At 35.1% G+C, this 16,138-nt stretch overlaps 1 protein-coding gene across 4 annotated transcripts in view; it reads right to left on the reverse strand.

Annotated features, from left to right (window-relative positions):
- LOC143229290 (uncharacterized) overlaps positions 1 to 16,138 on the reverse strand; it is a 58,426-nt gene that overhangs the window by 15,613 nt on the left and 26,675 nt on the right. For 3 of the 4 annotated variants that reach the window (XM_076461437.1, XM_076461424.1, XM_076461446.1), the window contains exons 5-12: positions 15,943 to 16,103; positions 13,108 to 13,243; positions 11,844 to 11,969; positions 10,506 to 11,231; positions 9,794 to 10,051; positions 8,872 to 9,240; positions 2,974 to 3,225; positions 1,863 to 2,147 (exon numbers count right to left, since the gene is read on the reverse strand). In XM_076461437.1, the coding sequence (XP_076317552.1) occupies positions 1,863 to 2,147; positions 2,974 to 3,225; positions 8,872 to 9,240; positions 9,794 to 10,051; positions 10,506 to 11,231; positions 11,844 to 11,969; positions 13,108 to 13,243; positions 15,943 to 16,103 (2,313 nt within the window). The remainder of the gene's footprint in view (positions 1 to 1,862; positions 2,148 to 2,973; positions 3,226 to 8,871; positions 9,241 to 9,793; positions 10,052 to 10,505; positions 11,232 to 11,843; positions 11,970 to 13,107; positions 13,244 to 15,942; positions 16,104 to 16,138) is intronic. The other variant, XM_076461433.1, reaches the window with a different exon arrangement.

Consider the following 16,138-nt stretch of genomic DNA (forward strand, 5'->3'; position numbering starts at 1 on the left):
ATAAAGACTAAGTTATCACACAATAAGGCCCTTCTACTCGCCACACTTAACACAACTTTAACAGTACTTTAGTTTCAGTCATTGTCACGATTCAAGTTTAGTAGAAGTAAAGTTTTCAAAAAAGAAAGAAGAATGGATATATGCGTAATCTGCGCCATCTATAGTAATATAGAAAGTTTTGAAGTTACGAAAATTAATGAGCTAGGAAAAACTATAAAACTGAGTTACTTGAAATTTAAAAAAAAAAAAAAAAATTGTTTAAATTTTGATTCATTCCATAAATACGTATATAGCGATTTAGGCGGCTTTGTATGTACAATAAACTTTTGTTTTGCTCAACCAATAGTGTGAAATAGTCTGTTAATATTCAGACATTTTTAAAAAGGTGGTTTTAATCATGCGAGATTTTTGTGGCTTCTATTTTGTTTCATCACCATTCCTACTAGTAAGTACTGTCAAAGTTAACGATAGGTCGTCGTGTCATCATTTTAAAACATCAATTATAAATTATAAATGTCTAAAATGAATCTAAGTTCTTAAGTTATTAGGTAGGAATAGAGAGAAAGCAAATCGCTAACTTCTTACCAAAAGGAGTCAACATTTCGTCGTATTTACAAAACAAGTCAATAACGTTAAGATATTTTGAGCGAAACACAACAAACATTTGAAAAAAATTCTCATTAATTTTTTTGTTTTAAAAATCACAAGTTCTACAGTTTTGCATTTAATGTTTTCCAACAGTTACTAAAACTGTGCGGTAATATTTCTCTTTCTTTGGTGGATACATTTCAAATCATCTGGTAAAGATATTTAACTTCGATCCACCTAAGCCTAAGTAAACAACTACTTTATTTCCACTTAACTTTTACAAGCTTGAATTGTACACCATCGTAAATTGTTATAAGCCTACGTTACAAAAGTTGATTTTTTTTTTAGTATAGTGTAGTAACGTTAACTGATGAAACGTAATATATAGATTCGAGCATTTAACGAAAAACACACTGACTGATTCGACTTCCTGTAAATAACTATATTTTAGCTCACTCTACTCTTTAAACAATCACTTATTTGCAACACAGCTTCCAATTTACAAGAAAACCATATACGCTATACCCTTAAAACTTTGAGTATTACTAGGCTCATTTTATTAAACCTTTCGACCTGAACGTTATCATAAAAGGACCTAAAGCTCCCTCTCGTTAACAATGACAGTATAATGTACAACAATAGTAAGTCGAAGCTGAGATTGAGAATGTTTCAAACAAAAACTATTGTCGAAATTGGACAACGTTTAAATAACAGGTAATAAAATCGCCCAATAAAAGTATACAATAATATATTTTCTAAATGCCTAGATATGTTTGTTCACTTATAATTAACCTAGTGCTCAAGAACAAAACAATATTATAAAACAATCTCATATTGGGGCTGATACTGAAAAGACTGATTACATTAACCCTTAAACGACGGTCATCAATTGATACTGCCACCTACAGCATTCCTGGCGAGACAATATACGATAAAAACCACAATTTGACAAAACGACATCGTCCGCCAAGTGACAGCACGGGAGTTAACTTTGAAAATAACTGTACAGGACAAAGCGTAAAGGTCTTTTGTAAGAAAAGTCTCAGACTTGCATATCCGACTGCCAGTTCACAGATAAAATCAAGGTTACCACACTTCACCGTGACACTACTGACCAGTTCCGGCGTATTACCAAACGTGGCTGTCTCACTTGAAATATCGAAATACTAATGAAGTTAAAAGTAACGAAGGTTGCGCAAATAAGAAAACTAATTCTACACGTTAATGAAACAAGCGATACACTTTATATAGATTATGTATAATATTTTACTTACAATTTACAGCGTTATTACATATAAGATATGGACACTTGCAAGGATGATCTGGTGTAACCATAATTGGCTGTGGGCAGTCTGAACTAGGTTGATATGCATCGGCTGGAATCGGAGGACAGCCTCCTTCACACTTGACCATCGTCTGACCATTGGAGTTCAAAACGCACGTGCATACCAGCCGCTTGCACTCAGAGTCTTGCTCCCACGTGTCGCCTAATTGATGATGTTTTCCATCTTCTGACGTACACAGTGCATGCGAGGATGACGGGAGTTCTACAGCAGTTTCTGAAGATGAAAGTATTGTTAACGATAAAGAAAATATTGTATAGATGTAACTTCCCGTTAAATAATATTGTTAATTATTATAGAATTAGTTATTCTTAACGCTCGAGATAACCATGGATAAGAAGGTAAAGTAACAAAATACAAAGGTTTTATTTTTAGCCTAAAGTGACTATTTACAGTTGAACTTTTGTTTTTTAAAAATCCAAAAAAAACAAACAAACTTGTTGCTTTACGATTACACATGGGGTTTACTTCCAAATCATATTTAGGATATGAAACTTTAGTTTAAAATACGACAAGTTCAACCAAATAAGAAACTTATTTCAATTTAAAACTTACAAGGTATAAAAACAACAGATCGTGTTAGATATCTCAGGAAGTCTGATTGTGGTTTAGTTTATAGAGAAAATGGTAGCTTGAAGTAAAAAGTCAAGATAATTGTAAACTGAAAAAGATACGTTAGTTTTTGTTTGTTAACCTGAAGATGGTTTTATGGTGTATGTTAGATGTTTGCTTTTATTTAAATAAATTTACGACGAACGAGTGGTTTATCGACTTTTCTATAACCTTTGGATCTGATCCCATCATTTAACTCGTTACTTTCCTCGACGTAATGATCTTTCGCACGTAACTGATTACGTATATAAATCAACATCCCTCCCTCAAAACTGTAATACTGCACATTACAATATAACAACATCCGTGACATTGCCGACTGGACTTTCTGTATTTGGGTGCTTTTCCAAATTCTACTGATAGTAAAAAATGAGAACAATTAAAGTTTTATATCTTCAGGTGGGGACATATTTTGTTGTTGTTATCATACCTGGAGATGCTTGTTCCAGTTCTTCTCGCTGGTCCCCGCAGTAAGGGATAATGCAACAAGGATCATCTGGTGCAGGACCCCACTTACACTCTTCAAATCCTATTGTATCCATGTAGATTTCGCACCGATCTAAGCACTGGATTCGACCTTGTTCTTTGCACACACATTTCAGTTCACAGCCATCATAGAACACCTGCCCAGAGTCGTAGCTTTGATTGCGATAAAAACACCCCTGGAATACACCTTGCACCTCTGCAGTCAAGAGAACATTAAAAAAAATTGATAGAGCAATATTCGGTCAGACTCAGTATATAAATTTTTCAGTTCGATAGCAATACATTTAGGTTCGTTTACATGTTCATAATGATTTTAATATTTTCGTCCTATCCACCAGTATCAGAAACTGATTTTGTTCACATGCAACAAAAGGATAGCTGTGATCTAATTTATACATGTAAATTTCATTTGCAGAAAGATAGATACTTTTATTTTTTCACATTGTGAACAAACCACTTCTTAAAAACAGGATAATATATTAGGATTTAAAACTTCGCATTTTCTTCTTCTTATTATTATTTTTTTCTTACATTGAATATTACATAATAACAAAATACAAAAATAAAAACTAATTGTGTGCACTCAGAGAAGGAGAGAGAGAACCTTTGTGGTTGAAAAGTTTCATATCGATATCTTACATCAAGACAAAATAAAATTGTTTTGGTTTCGCTTTCTATTTGAAACAAACAAACATTCTCATCATTATCTTTGTATGAGGTGGTGAAGAAATGGAGTATTGACCACAATGTGGAGCATCACCTGTTCCAATCTTAAAACCTGGGGACAATAAGGTTCCTCCCCAGCACATCCTATCCATTAGAGTCATCAGAAGTAATATGGACTCTATGAACTCATACAACTTAGACTGTGTAATAAAACAAATAAAAGCACACGGTTACCCAAGGAACAAGAGAGAAAAAGGAAGGGTAAAGCTAAAAAAAAAGGTGGATAAAAAAAAAAAAAAGAGTTAAAATAATTTGTAGGAAATGCACGTAACCTACAAGTAAGAAGAGCAGCCAACTGAAAGCTGTCAAGTAAGAAAACTGTCGTAATGGTGCAAGGAACAAACTACTGTATGGCAGCTTCGAAACTATTGAACCATCGACAATGAAAAGTTCTCTCTAGATACCAACAATAAAATGTTTCCAGGCGTCTGTTTCTAGGAACAGTAGGGCAAACTGGCAGAGATTCTGGAGATTGTTGACAAGGGATACGTTCTTGTTAACTGGTAGATTTCCCAATAACATTATGACAGATGAAAAGAAACGAACAAGTTTGTTAAACCCTATCGTGAATAGGAGTATAAACAAGTCATAATTACAAGCGACTTTAATGACTGGATGTTTGACTGTAAACTGGATAAAATGTGAATACAAGATCGTTGGAAATGGCACGGACAACATTAACTGTACTCTTGCTATACCTGCTGCATTTCTTCTCCTAAGACAGAAGCTAGTTTAGTGTGTAATAGCCAAGAAATAGTTTCAAAACCTTATTCATAGTACAGACTTCCAAAGTAGAACAAAATCCAAAACAGTCATGAGTAAATGAACAAGTATGGCGATAAATGACTGAACGAGTCATGAAAGTAAATGTGATAGTCACAATAAACCCAGACAGAAGGCAATAGAAGTAAACTACAATATTAAGACCAGTAAAACCCACACTGAGACTAAGAGATAAAGCAGAAAGAGAATAATGTAATAAAACTGTGTCAGAATTTCAGCTAAATGTAGAGAGAACTAGACAAGCAATACGAGACACTTCCTGTCAGTAATGTAATCTAGAATAATCCAGTATATAAAAACAAAATTTAAAACTCGAAAATTATGAAAAAAAAATGGTATCAAGTGGTAGGGTTACAGGATATCAAAAGGTAAAAGTCACGAATTGACAGGGTAACGCCTACTTGCAGATATAGACAAGCCAACTACGTGAAAATAAGTAGGCCTATCCGAAACGGGCGTGGCAGAAAGTTAATTAAGACATTCAACTACAAGCTGAGCTATAGCTAGAAATGCCAGTAACACTGGGTGAACTGTAGATTATTCTTCAAGAACCAAAAATGAATTCTACATTAGGCCCAGATGGTGCAAGATACACAAAAACTTACCATGGAGGCAGAAAACAGAACTAACCGAAATAATTTATCAATGAGGTAAGAGAAAACAAAAGATCTCCGAGACTGCCCAAAGACCATCGCATACAGAAAAGATAGGTTAATAACAAATGTATTTGTTGAAAAAGCAAGAAAAAAAAACACTTTCATACAGAGCTAGACAACTAGTTAATTTTACAAAAAAAACATTTAACAAGTTACTCTCAAATTTCCATTAAGACTGACTTTATTGTGCAATAAAAGGTTTGATACAATTAAGTACTTAAGAAGTATTCGAGTTTTGGTTAATACTACGTTATGATGGTCGATTAGACTTTTACAAAGTAACACTATGCAACAAAATTTGTTCCTGGATAGTATGCGTTATTTCTTAATTGGTTATGCTGTAAAAGTACAGAAAATGGTCACTATTCCCTTCAAATTTTGCTTTTGTGAGCCGGATAATGAAATCTAAAAATTAACCTATTTTCTGTGTTAAAAAAAAAAAAAAAAAATTGACAAATTTGCACATTTTCATTTACTCAAGGTTTGAATCAAACAACATATGAATCAAGATTTACATGTATTTATACTAAAGTTATACAAAAATGTTTAGAAGCGAGTAGTTTTTCAAGAGTTGCGACTATAATGTAAATTATAGTCATGTATCAGCTCCCAAATATAGTCTCCCATCATGTTTTCGTTATACGCTCCTTGGTAGGGCCGTTCAAAGTCCAGTATATCTTGGTGGAAGCGCTATCCTTGCTCTGCGAGGTGCACCAAATGAGCCAGAGGAAGAGATGGATACTTATTCCTGTTATGGAGCAGCACAGCTTTGAGCTTCTGGATAAACTATCAATGAAATGGCGCCACTCGTTCGGGTTACAGGAAATTCCAATTTCCCGTACAGACCAGATACATTGTGACAGAAGCTGAGCCAAGCTTGACGAGTGAAGAAGCTTAAAAAATGTTGGTGACGCTTCCTCTGAATTGCGACCTGCACACTTTTATCTAACAAATCTCACTCCTTGAGCCTAGATGTCAAAAGCTCGGCATTCGACTTTGTTAGTCCAAGATCTCTGATCAAGTCATTGAGGTCTCTTTGGTTGGTGTAGTATGGATTTCTCTCACCAGCTGCACCTATGAAATTGTAATCTGGATCTTCAACGTCTACCTTCTCTTCCGATTTGCTGCTCTCTTCTGAGGATGGCTGCTTTCTCTCTGGCAGAATGGGTACAGGGAGCTCAGGGCAGTGTGTCATTGGGCCGATAGATGATGGAAGGTCCGGATACATGATAGCAGATGCATTCTTGCCAGCCCAATGTTTGGAAGGGTCCACCATACAGAAGTACTTATTGTTTGAGTGATCCATGGGTTCACGCCAAATTCTTTGAATAGCGAACTTCATGTCTCTCTTTTCCCCTCTGTGCCATCCTACAAAACAGCAAAATAAAGTTGTTATGAAGAATAAATTTATTTCATCCACAACTAATGTGTAAGAGGTTCATGCAAAATATTTTGTGATATTTAAAATATTTAAATTTTAAAAAGGTCTAAAATTTGTTTAATATAAAATCTTACTATTCAAGCAAGCAAAAATTGTCCGTCTTACCTTCTAAAATTTTTTTGCAGTGCTAACAGGTAAAATGAGGTGCTCGGGGTTTGTCTTGATCCCTGACATACATGCCGAAATATGTCTTGTAGCCTTCACACATTTTAGTAGATGCTGTCACAGAGTACTTTTTCGCTCATGTCTTGTTAAATTGGTCACATACATAGCAGAATGCGTCTGGAGAATGCTTGCAGCTTCTTGATGCCATCTGATAAAATTAGATAGGTCTGTGTGTTCACTTACACAGCTGGAACTAAAGTGAAGTAGCGAGTGGTGAGCCCCATATATTTCTATGGAAAGTTCTACAGCATTCTAGAAAGTTCTTGTAAGTTCGAGAAAATTCTCTATCAGCTACTCAGCACTGAATTTGCCTGGAATGTTCTGAAAATTGGGTATATTTGAAAGATTCGTTTCCCAGCTCACAAAAGCAAAGTTTGAAGAGAAAAATAGGTCTTTTCCATTAACATTAAACATAAGCAATTGGAAAACAACACTTTCTGCCCAGGAGGAAGTAAAAATTTTGTTACACAGTGTATTCTTATATTTTCAAATTTAGAGGTAAATCTGATAGAAAAAGTAGCGAGAAAAATACTCACAAGAGGCTTTTGAGAGAAATTATTTTCCCACTGAGGTGAGAGAGGCAAAACCAGAGAGCTACATACAGCATCTAGCAGTCCATGCTGACATCACAACAGTATTTGACTTTGTGAATGTAGAAAATAAAAAGGTTCTGAGAGTATCCGATACTCGGATAGTGGGTACTAACTACGCTAGACAGCACAGGGTTATGAAGTTGAAAAGTTGGCAAATAGATACACGAAATATTTAAAATAAACTTTTACGTTGCCACATGGGTCCTTAAAGCCATCTTTACTTCAATATTATATTTTATACATGTATGTAGGCGCACACACACACTGATCTGGTTTATATACATTGATGATAGAATTGTAGCAAGCAGATAGCCAGTTAGATGTTAGTTACCAGATCTCATGTAGAAACGTATACCTTTACTTAAATTTGAAAACAGAAAGAGTTCCAATATAACAGCTGTCACTTTCCTGGGTGTTGTTATAGAACATAGAACGACAATATTTACATGTACGAATTATCCAAGAGAAATAACTTGAAATTTATCTTTAAGCTATGATACAGCCCAGACTCTTCACATGGGCCAAATCGATTGTTGAAAGAAGCTATCTTGACCACAAGGAAGTATGGGATAAACTTGTGTGCTGCGTCAGCAAAATTCAGCAGTGATAAACTTCTAGAGGACGCACAAAAATAACAGACGTCAAATCAATGGCATGCAACACGCCACATTTTTGGTTTGAATGGCATCACAAAACAAATGATTCTAGACAGCTAAAGCGCTACTAACAGTAACCACATCTCATCCACTATACCAACACCCGAGACAGATGAAGTAGTAATACAAAGACTGGAACTGATCAGATCAGGAGTCAGTGAAGCCAGAAACGATGTGGAAGAGATATGTACACATTAGAAGTATTGAGTAAGTAAGGGCAACTGGTGTTAGGACAGGTTGTAAAGGGAAAGGTCAAGAGTGGTTAACAGAGCTTAAGCCATGAGACGAATATACGAGCACAGAAAGACACTAATCATAGAAACGGTTGGCTCAGTCAGGAAATAAATAAATGGATCCGTGGGGAGAGAGAAGATAATATATGAACGGTCAGTGGCAAACTGGATGTTAAGTTCATTTGAAGCAAAATGCAAATCATATGAATGGAATTTTATTGTCCGTTTGGCTATAAGAACCATCATGACCCTGAAGAAAGCCAGTGGAGGAAGAATAGGTGATGAAGATAATAGTATTAAAATCAGATACATGGTATTAAATATAAAATAATTACAGCAATAAAAACTGACACACGACTAATAATAATAATGTATCAAGTAAAGATGCAATGCCGTATATTGAAATCAAGTAAAAAAATTTCACAGTATGTGTCGAATATTAAAATATAAGTCCGAAACTTTAAAAAAAACCCTTTCGCATTTGAAAGCAGAAAGCATTATTCAGATAAAAATTATATAATTTCATCTCAAACATATTAGGTAGCGCCACGTGAACATTCCATATCTATGTGGTAACATATTTACTTACCAGGAGGGAAAGTCTTGACGCTAACGGTGTTACTGAACAGCGCTGCTTCTGGAACAATATCTAACGGGTCTCCTTTGGGATGTTTTGTTACCTTGATGTAGTACTGGGTATTGGGTTCCAATCCAAAGATGTCAACATCATAAACATTACCCTTGATCAGATGAAGATCTTCCAGAAAGAACTTCTGCTTCATCCAAGTTTTGTCATCATATAGATCCTGTTTGGGTTCCGGAGCATGCATATACCATACTTGAAGAACCACTCCCGAAGGTTCACTATCGGGTTTTACTTTATTTGGGGCGATAGCAACGCGAATACGAACAGACGTCGCATTCAGAGCCTCGGAATTTTCTATCTTCAATAACAAATCTGTGATGAAAAACATTTCCATATAACACAATTAAAACCCCTACGGTTTACCCTAAAAATTATTTTCGTTCTTAACCGAGTTTCACCCTCATTACTGTAAAGGTAAGCGACATTTACAAATCCATCTGTTTTTCAGTGATAAAAAAATGTTCCTAGAATAATTACTTTCTTTATCTGGATTGACGACATCATTACGAAACAAAAATGATTTATCAAAAACTTGGAAGACGCAAGAACAATTCGTAGATGTTTTGAACAAAAAATGTTACGTTATTGCAGGAGAAATAAAACGCAGAGACCAAGTGCTACCACTTTATTTCATTAAAATCACTATTTAACCAAAGTTATTAATAACCGTTATTTTCAAATTAATAGTTTGTTTTGCGTTAAATAAATTTAAATGTTAGAATAGTTTTAACTATTTGCGATAAGTAACTTGCGTATCACCAAGTATTTATAAAAAAAACAACAACTTAGTAATAGTAACAAATGAAACTAAAAAAAATATATACACACGTGACCAACCAAAATGGTTGAATAGTGGCATTCTTACCTCTAACATCTGGAGGTTTTTGAGCCGAACCTTTGGGCTCGCATACCATAATTCGACAACAGGTGTCGCTAGGATCGGGTAATTCCACACATCTGGGTCCACTGGTTGTCATGAAGGGACATCTAGGTACACAAGATATTCTGCCTCCTCCTTCGCAACTACAGATTGCTTCACAACCATCCATAAACATGTCTCCATTCTCATACGTCTCATTCTTGAACTTGCAACCATCTACTCTGACTGGCAATGTTTGCAAACCTAAAAAGAAATAAATAAAAATGTGGATAAAAAAAAATGTAGCTGTTGCTTACATTATCCACACAACTTTTCCTACACCGAAATTTTTCATCGAATGAACAGATATTGGTGGGACCCACTTTGCTTGTGTAGCGGATAATTTTAGAAAGTATTGCTTCAAAGTGATCTTATTAAAAGATTCAATATGATTGCAAAAATAGGATCAACGAAAGATTTGAGGAATGGAACAGCAGTTTAAGTCCAAATATTTGTGATAATATCTCAATTTATATTTTTCACCAACTCTGTAGATAATTAGAAATAATGTAATAACATTTCTAGCTTCGATAATTCAAGCTTTTCTTTATTAGAAATTTTCCTAACTACGTCTTATTAAATTTGAAATGTATATAGATTTACTTTTACAATACAAGTAAAATAATTAGAATTGGCCTAAATTTTAAAATACATGTACCTCCATTCTTCGAAACCGATAAACCGCTTTCTCTATCTTTTACAGTTTCAAAAGCCTTCTTGGCGAATTCCTTAAAAGGAGTTCTTTCGGTGACGTCATTCTCGACAGGAAGCGAGAGTTGAGTTGTTTCTTCTTCCTTATTACGTAACTTAACATTCAGACCTCTCTCCAACTCTTGGGTTTTCATGTTTGTAATATCGCTCATTTTTGAGCTATCATTCATAGACTTTACCGTTTCGTTCCCGGTTTCCAGAAATTCATCAAGCAGGTCATTACTCTTTGCATCTTGGTGTTTCAGCCATATATTTGTGACAGGTTTTAACACTTCAGTTGATGCCTTTTCCCTGTCCTTCCTCTTTTCTAAAATACTTTCTTCCTTTATTTGGTCAGACTTGGTCGACAGCTTTCCTTTCGGCATCTTTTTGTTCACGTGGTACTTATTCTCAACGTGCATTGGTGGTGAAGCCGCTGACGTAACGTTTTCATCAGGTGACTGGCAAACGACGACGTTGCAGCATGGATCCGTGGGATCCGAAACGATTTCGCAGAGCAAATCTCCATTTTGCTGTGGATCCGTAACGGAAGAACATCTATTTTGGCAACTCACATCCAAGGAATCTTCACAAACGCATGTGTAATCGCATCCATCATTGAAAGTTTCTCCAGGATTGTAGGTAACGTTTCCAAAGACGCAAAACTTTACTAGCATCTGCTCATCCGACGTTACTAGAAACGGAAAACCATAAAAAGATATATTTAAGCCACTTTTCCTCAATCAATTTTAATGTTTTAGGTTATACATCCTACAAGAAGAAAGCAACCATAATTATTTGACTGACCAGATCCACGCTTAACACTGACTTCTCTTTACCGAAGCAAGAATTTCAACATAACTGTCAGCGACATCAGTACAAGAGAAAAATGATTTATTAAAATCTTGGAGGATACAAAAACAATTCATAGACATTTCGAACAAAAAACGTTACGTTAAGGACAGAAGAAATAAAACAGACCAAAACACTACCACATTTTATTAATAAAAATTGCAACTTAACTAATGTTATCAATCAAGTGTATGTATTTCCATCACCTGTACACACAAACACTAACAAGCATAACTGTATATACATCTAGCTAATTAATGAATACAAATTATTGTAATTGTCTTATTGCTGTTCTTTATTTGAAATTCGACGTAAGTAGTTGAAAATGTCAGAACTATAGTATTTTTATTCATTATTCACAATTATGAATGGTAATAATCTAAGGTTTCTTTAAAATGATCACCAGGGTGCTTTCTATGAAAGAAAATTATTTGGCAATAGCTGAAAGGAGTACCTGGCTCGCATCCTGCGGTGATATCGTTCGGGTCCCCTACGTACCCTTCTCGACAGACGCAAGAGGGTACAGGTCCTCCAACCATACATTCCGCATTTGGTCCGCATTGCACATGCTCGCAAATATCTAAAAGTGCAATTTTAAAAGCATGACAATGAAATACATTTACTTGTGATTAGCCTAAATTATAAGGCAAAGTAAAATGTACCAGTTCACAGATTACATATAACAAGTATTTATTTATTTAGTGTGTTTGGGTAAAAGTTTTGTTGCTTCCTTTAGTTTTACTAACAACTTTTAATAATGTTTAATACGTACACGTATTTCTTTGTTTTTTTTACGGTTACTTAGAGTATTCTGTATTTTTAGTTTAAGAATTTAGGGTTAAATCTATTTCCCCCAACCTATTAATACGATTATTGTCTAAAGATATTGATAACAGTAATAGTATACAACTGATAAATCAAACACATTATAATCTTTAATAGTTTTTATTCACTATAATAAATTACCTACATTATCTAAATACGTTGATCTTTAGTTCCGATACACGTGGGCAGTATGTTTTGGTCAGAACTTTATGATAAGACAAAAAATACTGTAATTGTAATGAGACAGCTTTGATATCACATAAAATACATAAACACTCAAAACTCAGTTGGTGATAGAAGACATTTAAAAAGGTAAAACCCAACTCTTAACACACTTCAAGAAAAATCGTATTGAACACGTAAAGTAAAACTGCCGTCAGAATTTTAGTCAAATAGTTTTATTAAGAACACTGTCTAAAAGTATAATGAATATTCATCAATGTCCCACAGAAACTGTGACAATATTCCATAATGACTGATCAGTGCGTTTGTGTATTCATATGTACTCTATCTGTACAATATCGTGTTTATCAGAGAATACAGATTTCAAAGTATTAGGTAGCATAACTTGGATCTGAACTCATCATGAAAAACAAAAAGGTTAAAGTCTGCCTCTCCCCCACCCCCAAACACCACGACACAGACACTCAGGCGTTCCACTTCACTATTCATTCAGATGTTAGGTGTTTGCTTGACGAATGACAACATTCGCTATTTTCTCCATTCGCGAGAAAAGACACGATAGTATTCAAGTATTTGAGTGAAGTATTGTGTATCTAGTGTCATTCAAAATTGAAACAAACTGTTTACCTGTCTGCGAGAACAAAATACGTGTCTTATATTTACTTAAGAATCAGTTTACAAAAATCACGAAAGTTGAGGATTTTCCTTACCTTCGGTGACAACATTAATTGCTTCATAAGAAAAAACTATTCGTTTAGTCTTCACGTCGTCCCACATAGACACTCGGACTTGGTAGGCAGTGTTTGGATCAAGCTGGGCAATTGTTATCATCGGGATATCTCCAGCCTGGGTATTAATACGAATAGAGAGCGTTATGCTTACGTTTGTGATACACAACTTTGTTTGGGTTATTCGCGGAAAATTACACAAGGCCTAGTTACTTTTCAAGAAGCTCCTGGAGTATTTCAAGAAGCTCCTGGAGTACTCTACCGTATAACTCAGGGTAACAGTTTAGCACTTTAACACCTAGAGTCACTCTACTCGATACTCAGCTTGTATGACTTTTATTCGGCTTCATATAATAAACTGAATGTCATTTGTTTATTCAATAAACACGACATTTACTGGTTTAAGTGACATCCCTTTACTCTCTTATTGTTTTATTGTTCTGAAGTACATACATGGTATGTATGCATGTATAACAATATTTCATTCGTGGAACTCTTCCTTAGTACCAACAGTGCTTTCTATATAGTTTTGAAATGTAATGAAAATTAATTTGGATTTTTAATCTGAGGAAACAAGGTTCGAAACCAGTGCGATATTCCTTTTACGGAAACGCTTATAGTTAAATCCATGTTAGGTTGATAAACTGATCACATGGAGTGATAACACATCCGATAAACCTCAGATAGCTCTAAACAAACTATATAGTGACAAAGTGAAACTAGCCTACAGGACATCAAAATACAAAATCGATTTTTAAACAATGACACTCTTTACGTACTTAATAGTTACGTATTAACAATGCAGGAGTGACACCCAGACTTCTACAAAAGTTCCAAACTTACAGTAAATAAGCGACATCATAATCTGTGCAAAACCAGAACTCTCAAACTAATTATAAAGAAACTAATACAAAACTACATACACACACTGATCATATATTATACAAGTTACACCTCAGCCTAAAAAATCTCATCTAATCAGAAAGTGGTCACAATTTAACTACCAAACCCCACATAGTTTGGGGTTCCTAAGGCGGTGAACAACCAACCCTCTCTCAACTGTAGAGAGAAGAATGGTTTGATTGTCAACCCAACTAATTCTGTAGATCACGTGCGGCCCTGAAACACCGTCTGAAAAGTGCAGTATACAAAACTATACAACCAAACTTGACTTCATTTTCTATCATTAATGCACCTGCATCAAAGTTTTCTTTCGTAAAATATAGACAGCGTCAACACTTGCAAACAGTATTGTTGTGATAAGTTATTTTATAGTGGTAGAGAAAGGACCTTAGATTCATCCACCACTGAAAGGTGTTTAAATATTGTTAAAAACCTAGTTTTCATGAAAGTATACAAGGATTCTGGAAAATAAACAGTAATACTCGTTTTCCTAAACACCTTGTCCACTTTTTCTTTATTATTATTATTATTACTACTACTACTGGCCCGGCATGGCCAAGCGTGTTAAAGCGTGAGACTCGTAATCTGAGGGTCGCGGGTTCGCATCCCGGTCGCGCCAAACATGCTCGTCCTTTCAGCCGTGGGGGCGTTATAATGTAACGGTCAATCCCCTATTCGTTGGTAAAAGAATAGCCCAAGAGTTGGCGGTGGGTGGCCTTCCCTCTAGTCTTACACTGCTAAATTAGGGACGGCTAGCACAGATAGCCCTCGAGTAACTTTGTGCGAAGTTCCAAAACAAACAAACAAAACTTTTTTTACTTTAATATTCAACGTTTCGAGCTGGCTTCCCAGTTCGAAACGTTGTGAATATTAAAACAGATTTTCTTTGTGGTATATGTCTGCCTCCCCTTCCGCTTTCATGGTACCACAGCGTGTTTTTTGTTGTTGTTTTTTTAGATGAGTCTTAGTCCTAGTTACACAAGAAACACAAATAAATAGGTTAAACCTTAAACAACTAACCAAATGCATACATTTATTAAAAAGGTATTTATAATATAATGCGATACGTTTTTCTAGATGAAAAACTATGCCCAACATTTAAATAATCGACCCTTACTTGACGGTTATAGAAATGTTTTGTGCTGTAAAATGTACTAGATAACAACAGCGCCATAAAAACTTTTGTTTTGCAAACAAGATTCAAAACAAATACTCCTATAACCTCTAAATCTAATGGGCGTGGTACGACAGTATTCGGCTCAGGAAAACAGGTAGGGTAACATTATCAGGGTTAAAGTTTTGGGTCAAGACATACCCTACAGGGAGTGTCCCCACCCATCCTTTTTTTATTATTATTTATTTTGACGATGTTTTCCACTTCCTTAGTGAGCCTTTTTTTTTTTTTTTGAATAAGATTCCCGTTACTAGGTGGCCAATGAACTACGTGTCAAGTAAAAACCCAGTTGAAATAGCACCGCCACACTTTGAGCTTCTATAATTCCATTTCATAACAAATCAATTCTTTGGTAAGTTTTAGTAAACATTGTTAATTTCATTTCTTACGAAATCGCTTAATGAAGCAAAATGAAGTTAACTTTGAGATACGAAAAATAACATGAAACTAAGCGTCTGAGGTCGAGAATATACAAAAGTAATTATTAACATTTATCATGTCAACAAACGTTGGTCCAAGAAACAAACTAGTTGTGATTTTATAACATGATGAGTGGCCTGTCTTTACACGTTTGCAAGAACGTTAGTAAGGCCTGTTCTAAACAATAATACTTCAAAATGTATTATGCTAATAAACAAGAAGCGTGAACTATCACATTTGCGTTTTGAACATTTTTTGTTTCATTTTTATGCTTTTGAAAATTAAAAAATTACACATTAAATTAACTTATTATTTTGTACCTGAAGTTGGCTCCAGTTGTTCACGGTTTCTCCGGTTTTCTCCACCTTTCTGTATTCAACTACATATCCCGATTGGGATTTCTTCCTCTTGAAGTCGTCCCATGCAATTGTCAACGAAGTGGGGGTTCGCCGAGTCACAAATACCTTGAGATCGGATGTATCTACGATGGGAAATTTGTATTAGTGTGTTATCCCA

Source organism: Tachypleus tridentatus, chromosome 1 (genome assembly GCF_004210375.1).
Source record: "Tachypleus tridentatus isolate NWPU-2018 chromosome 1, ASM421037v1, whole genome shotgun sequence".
NCBI classification, from domain to species: Eukaryota; Metazoa; Arthropoda; class Merostomata; order Xiphosura; family Limulidae; genus Tachypleus; species Tachypleus tridentatus.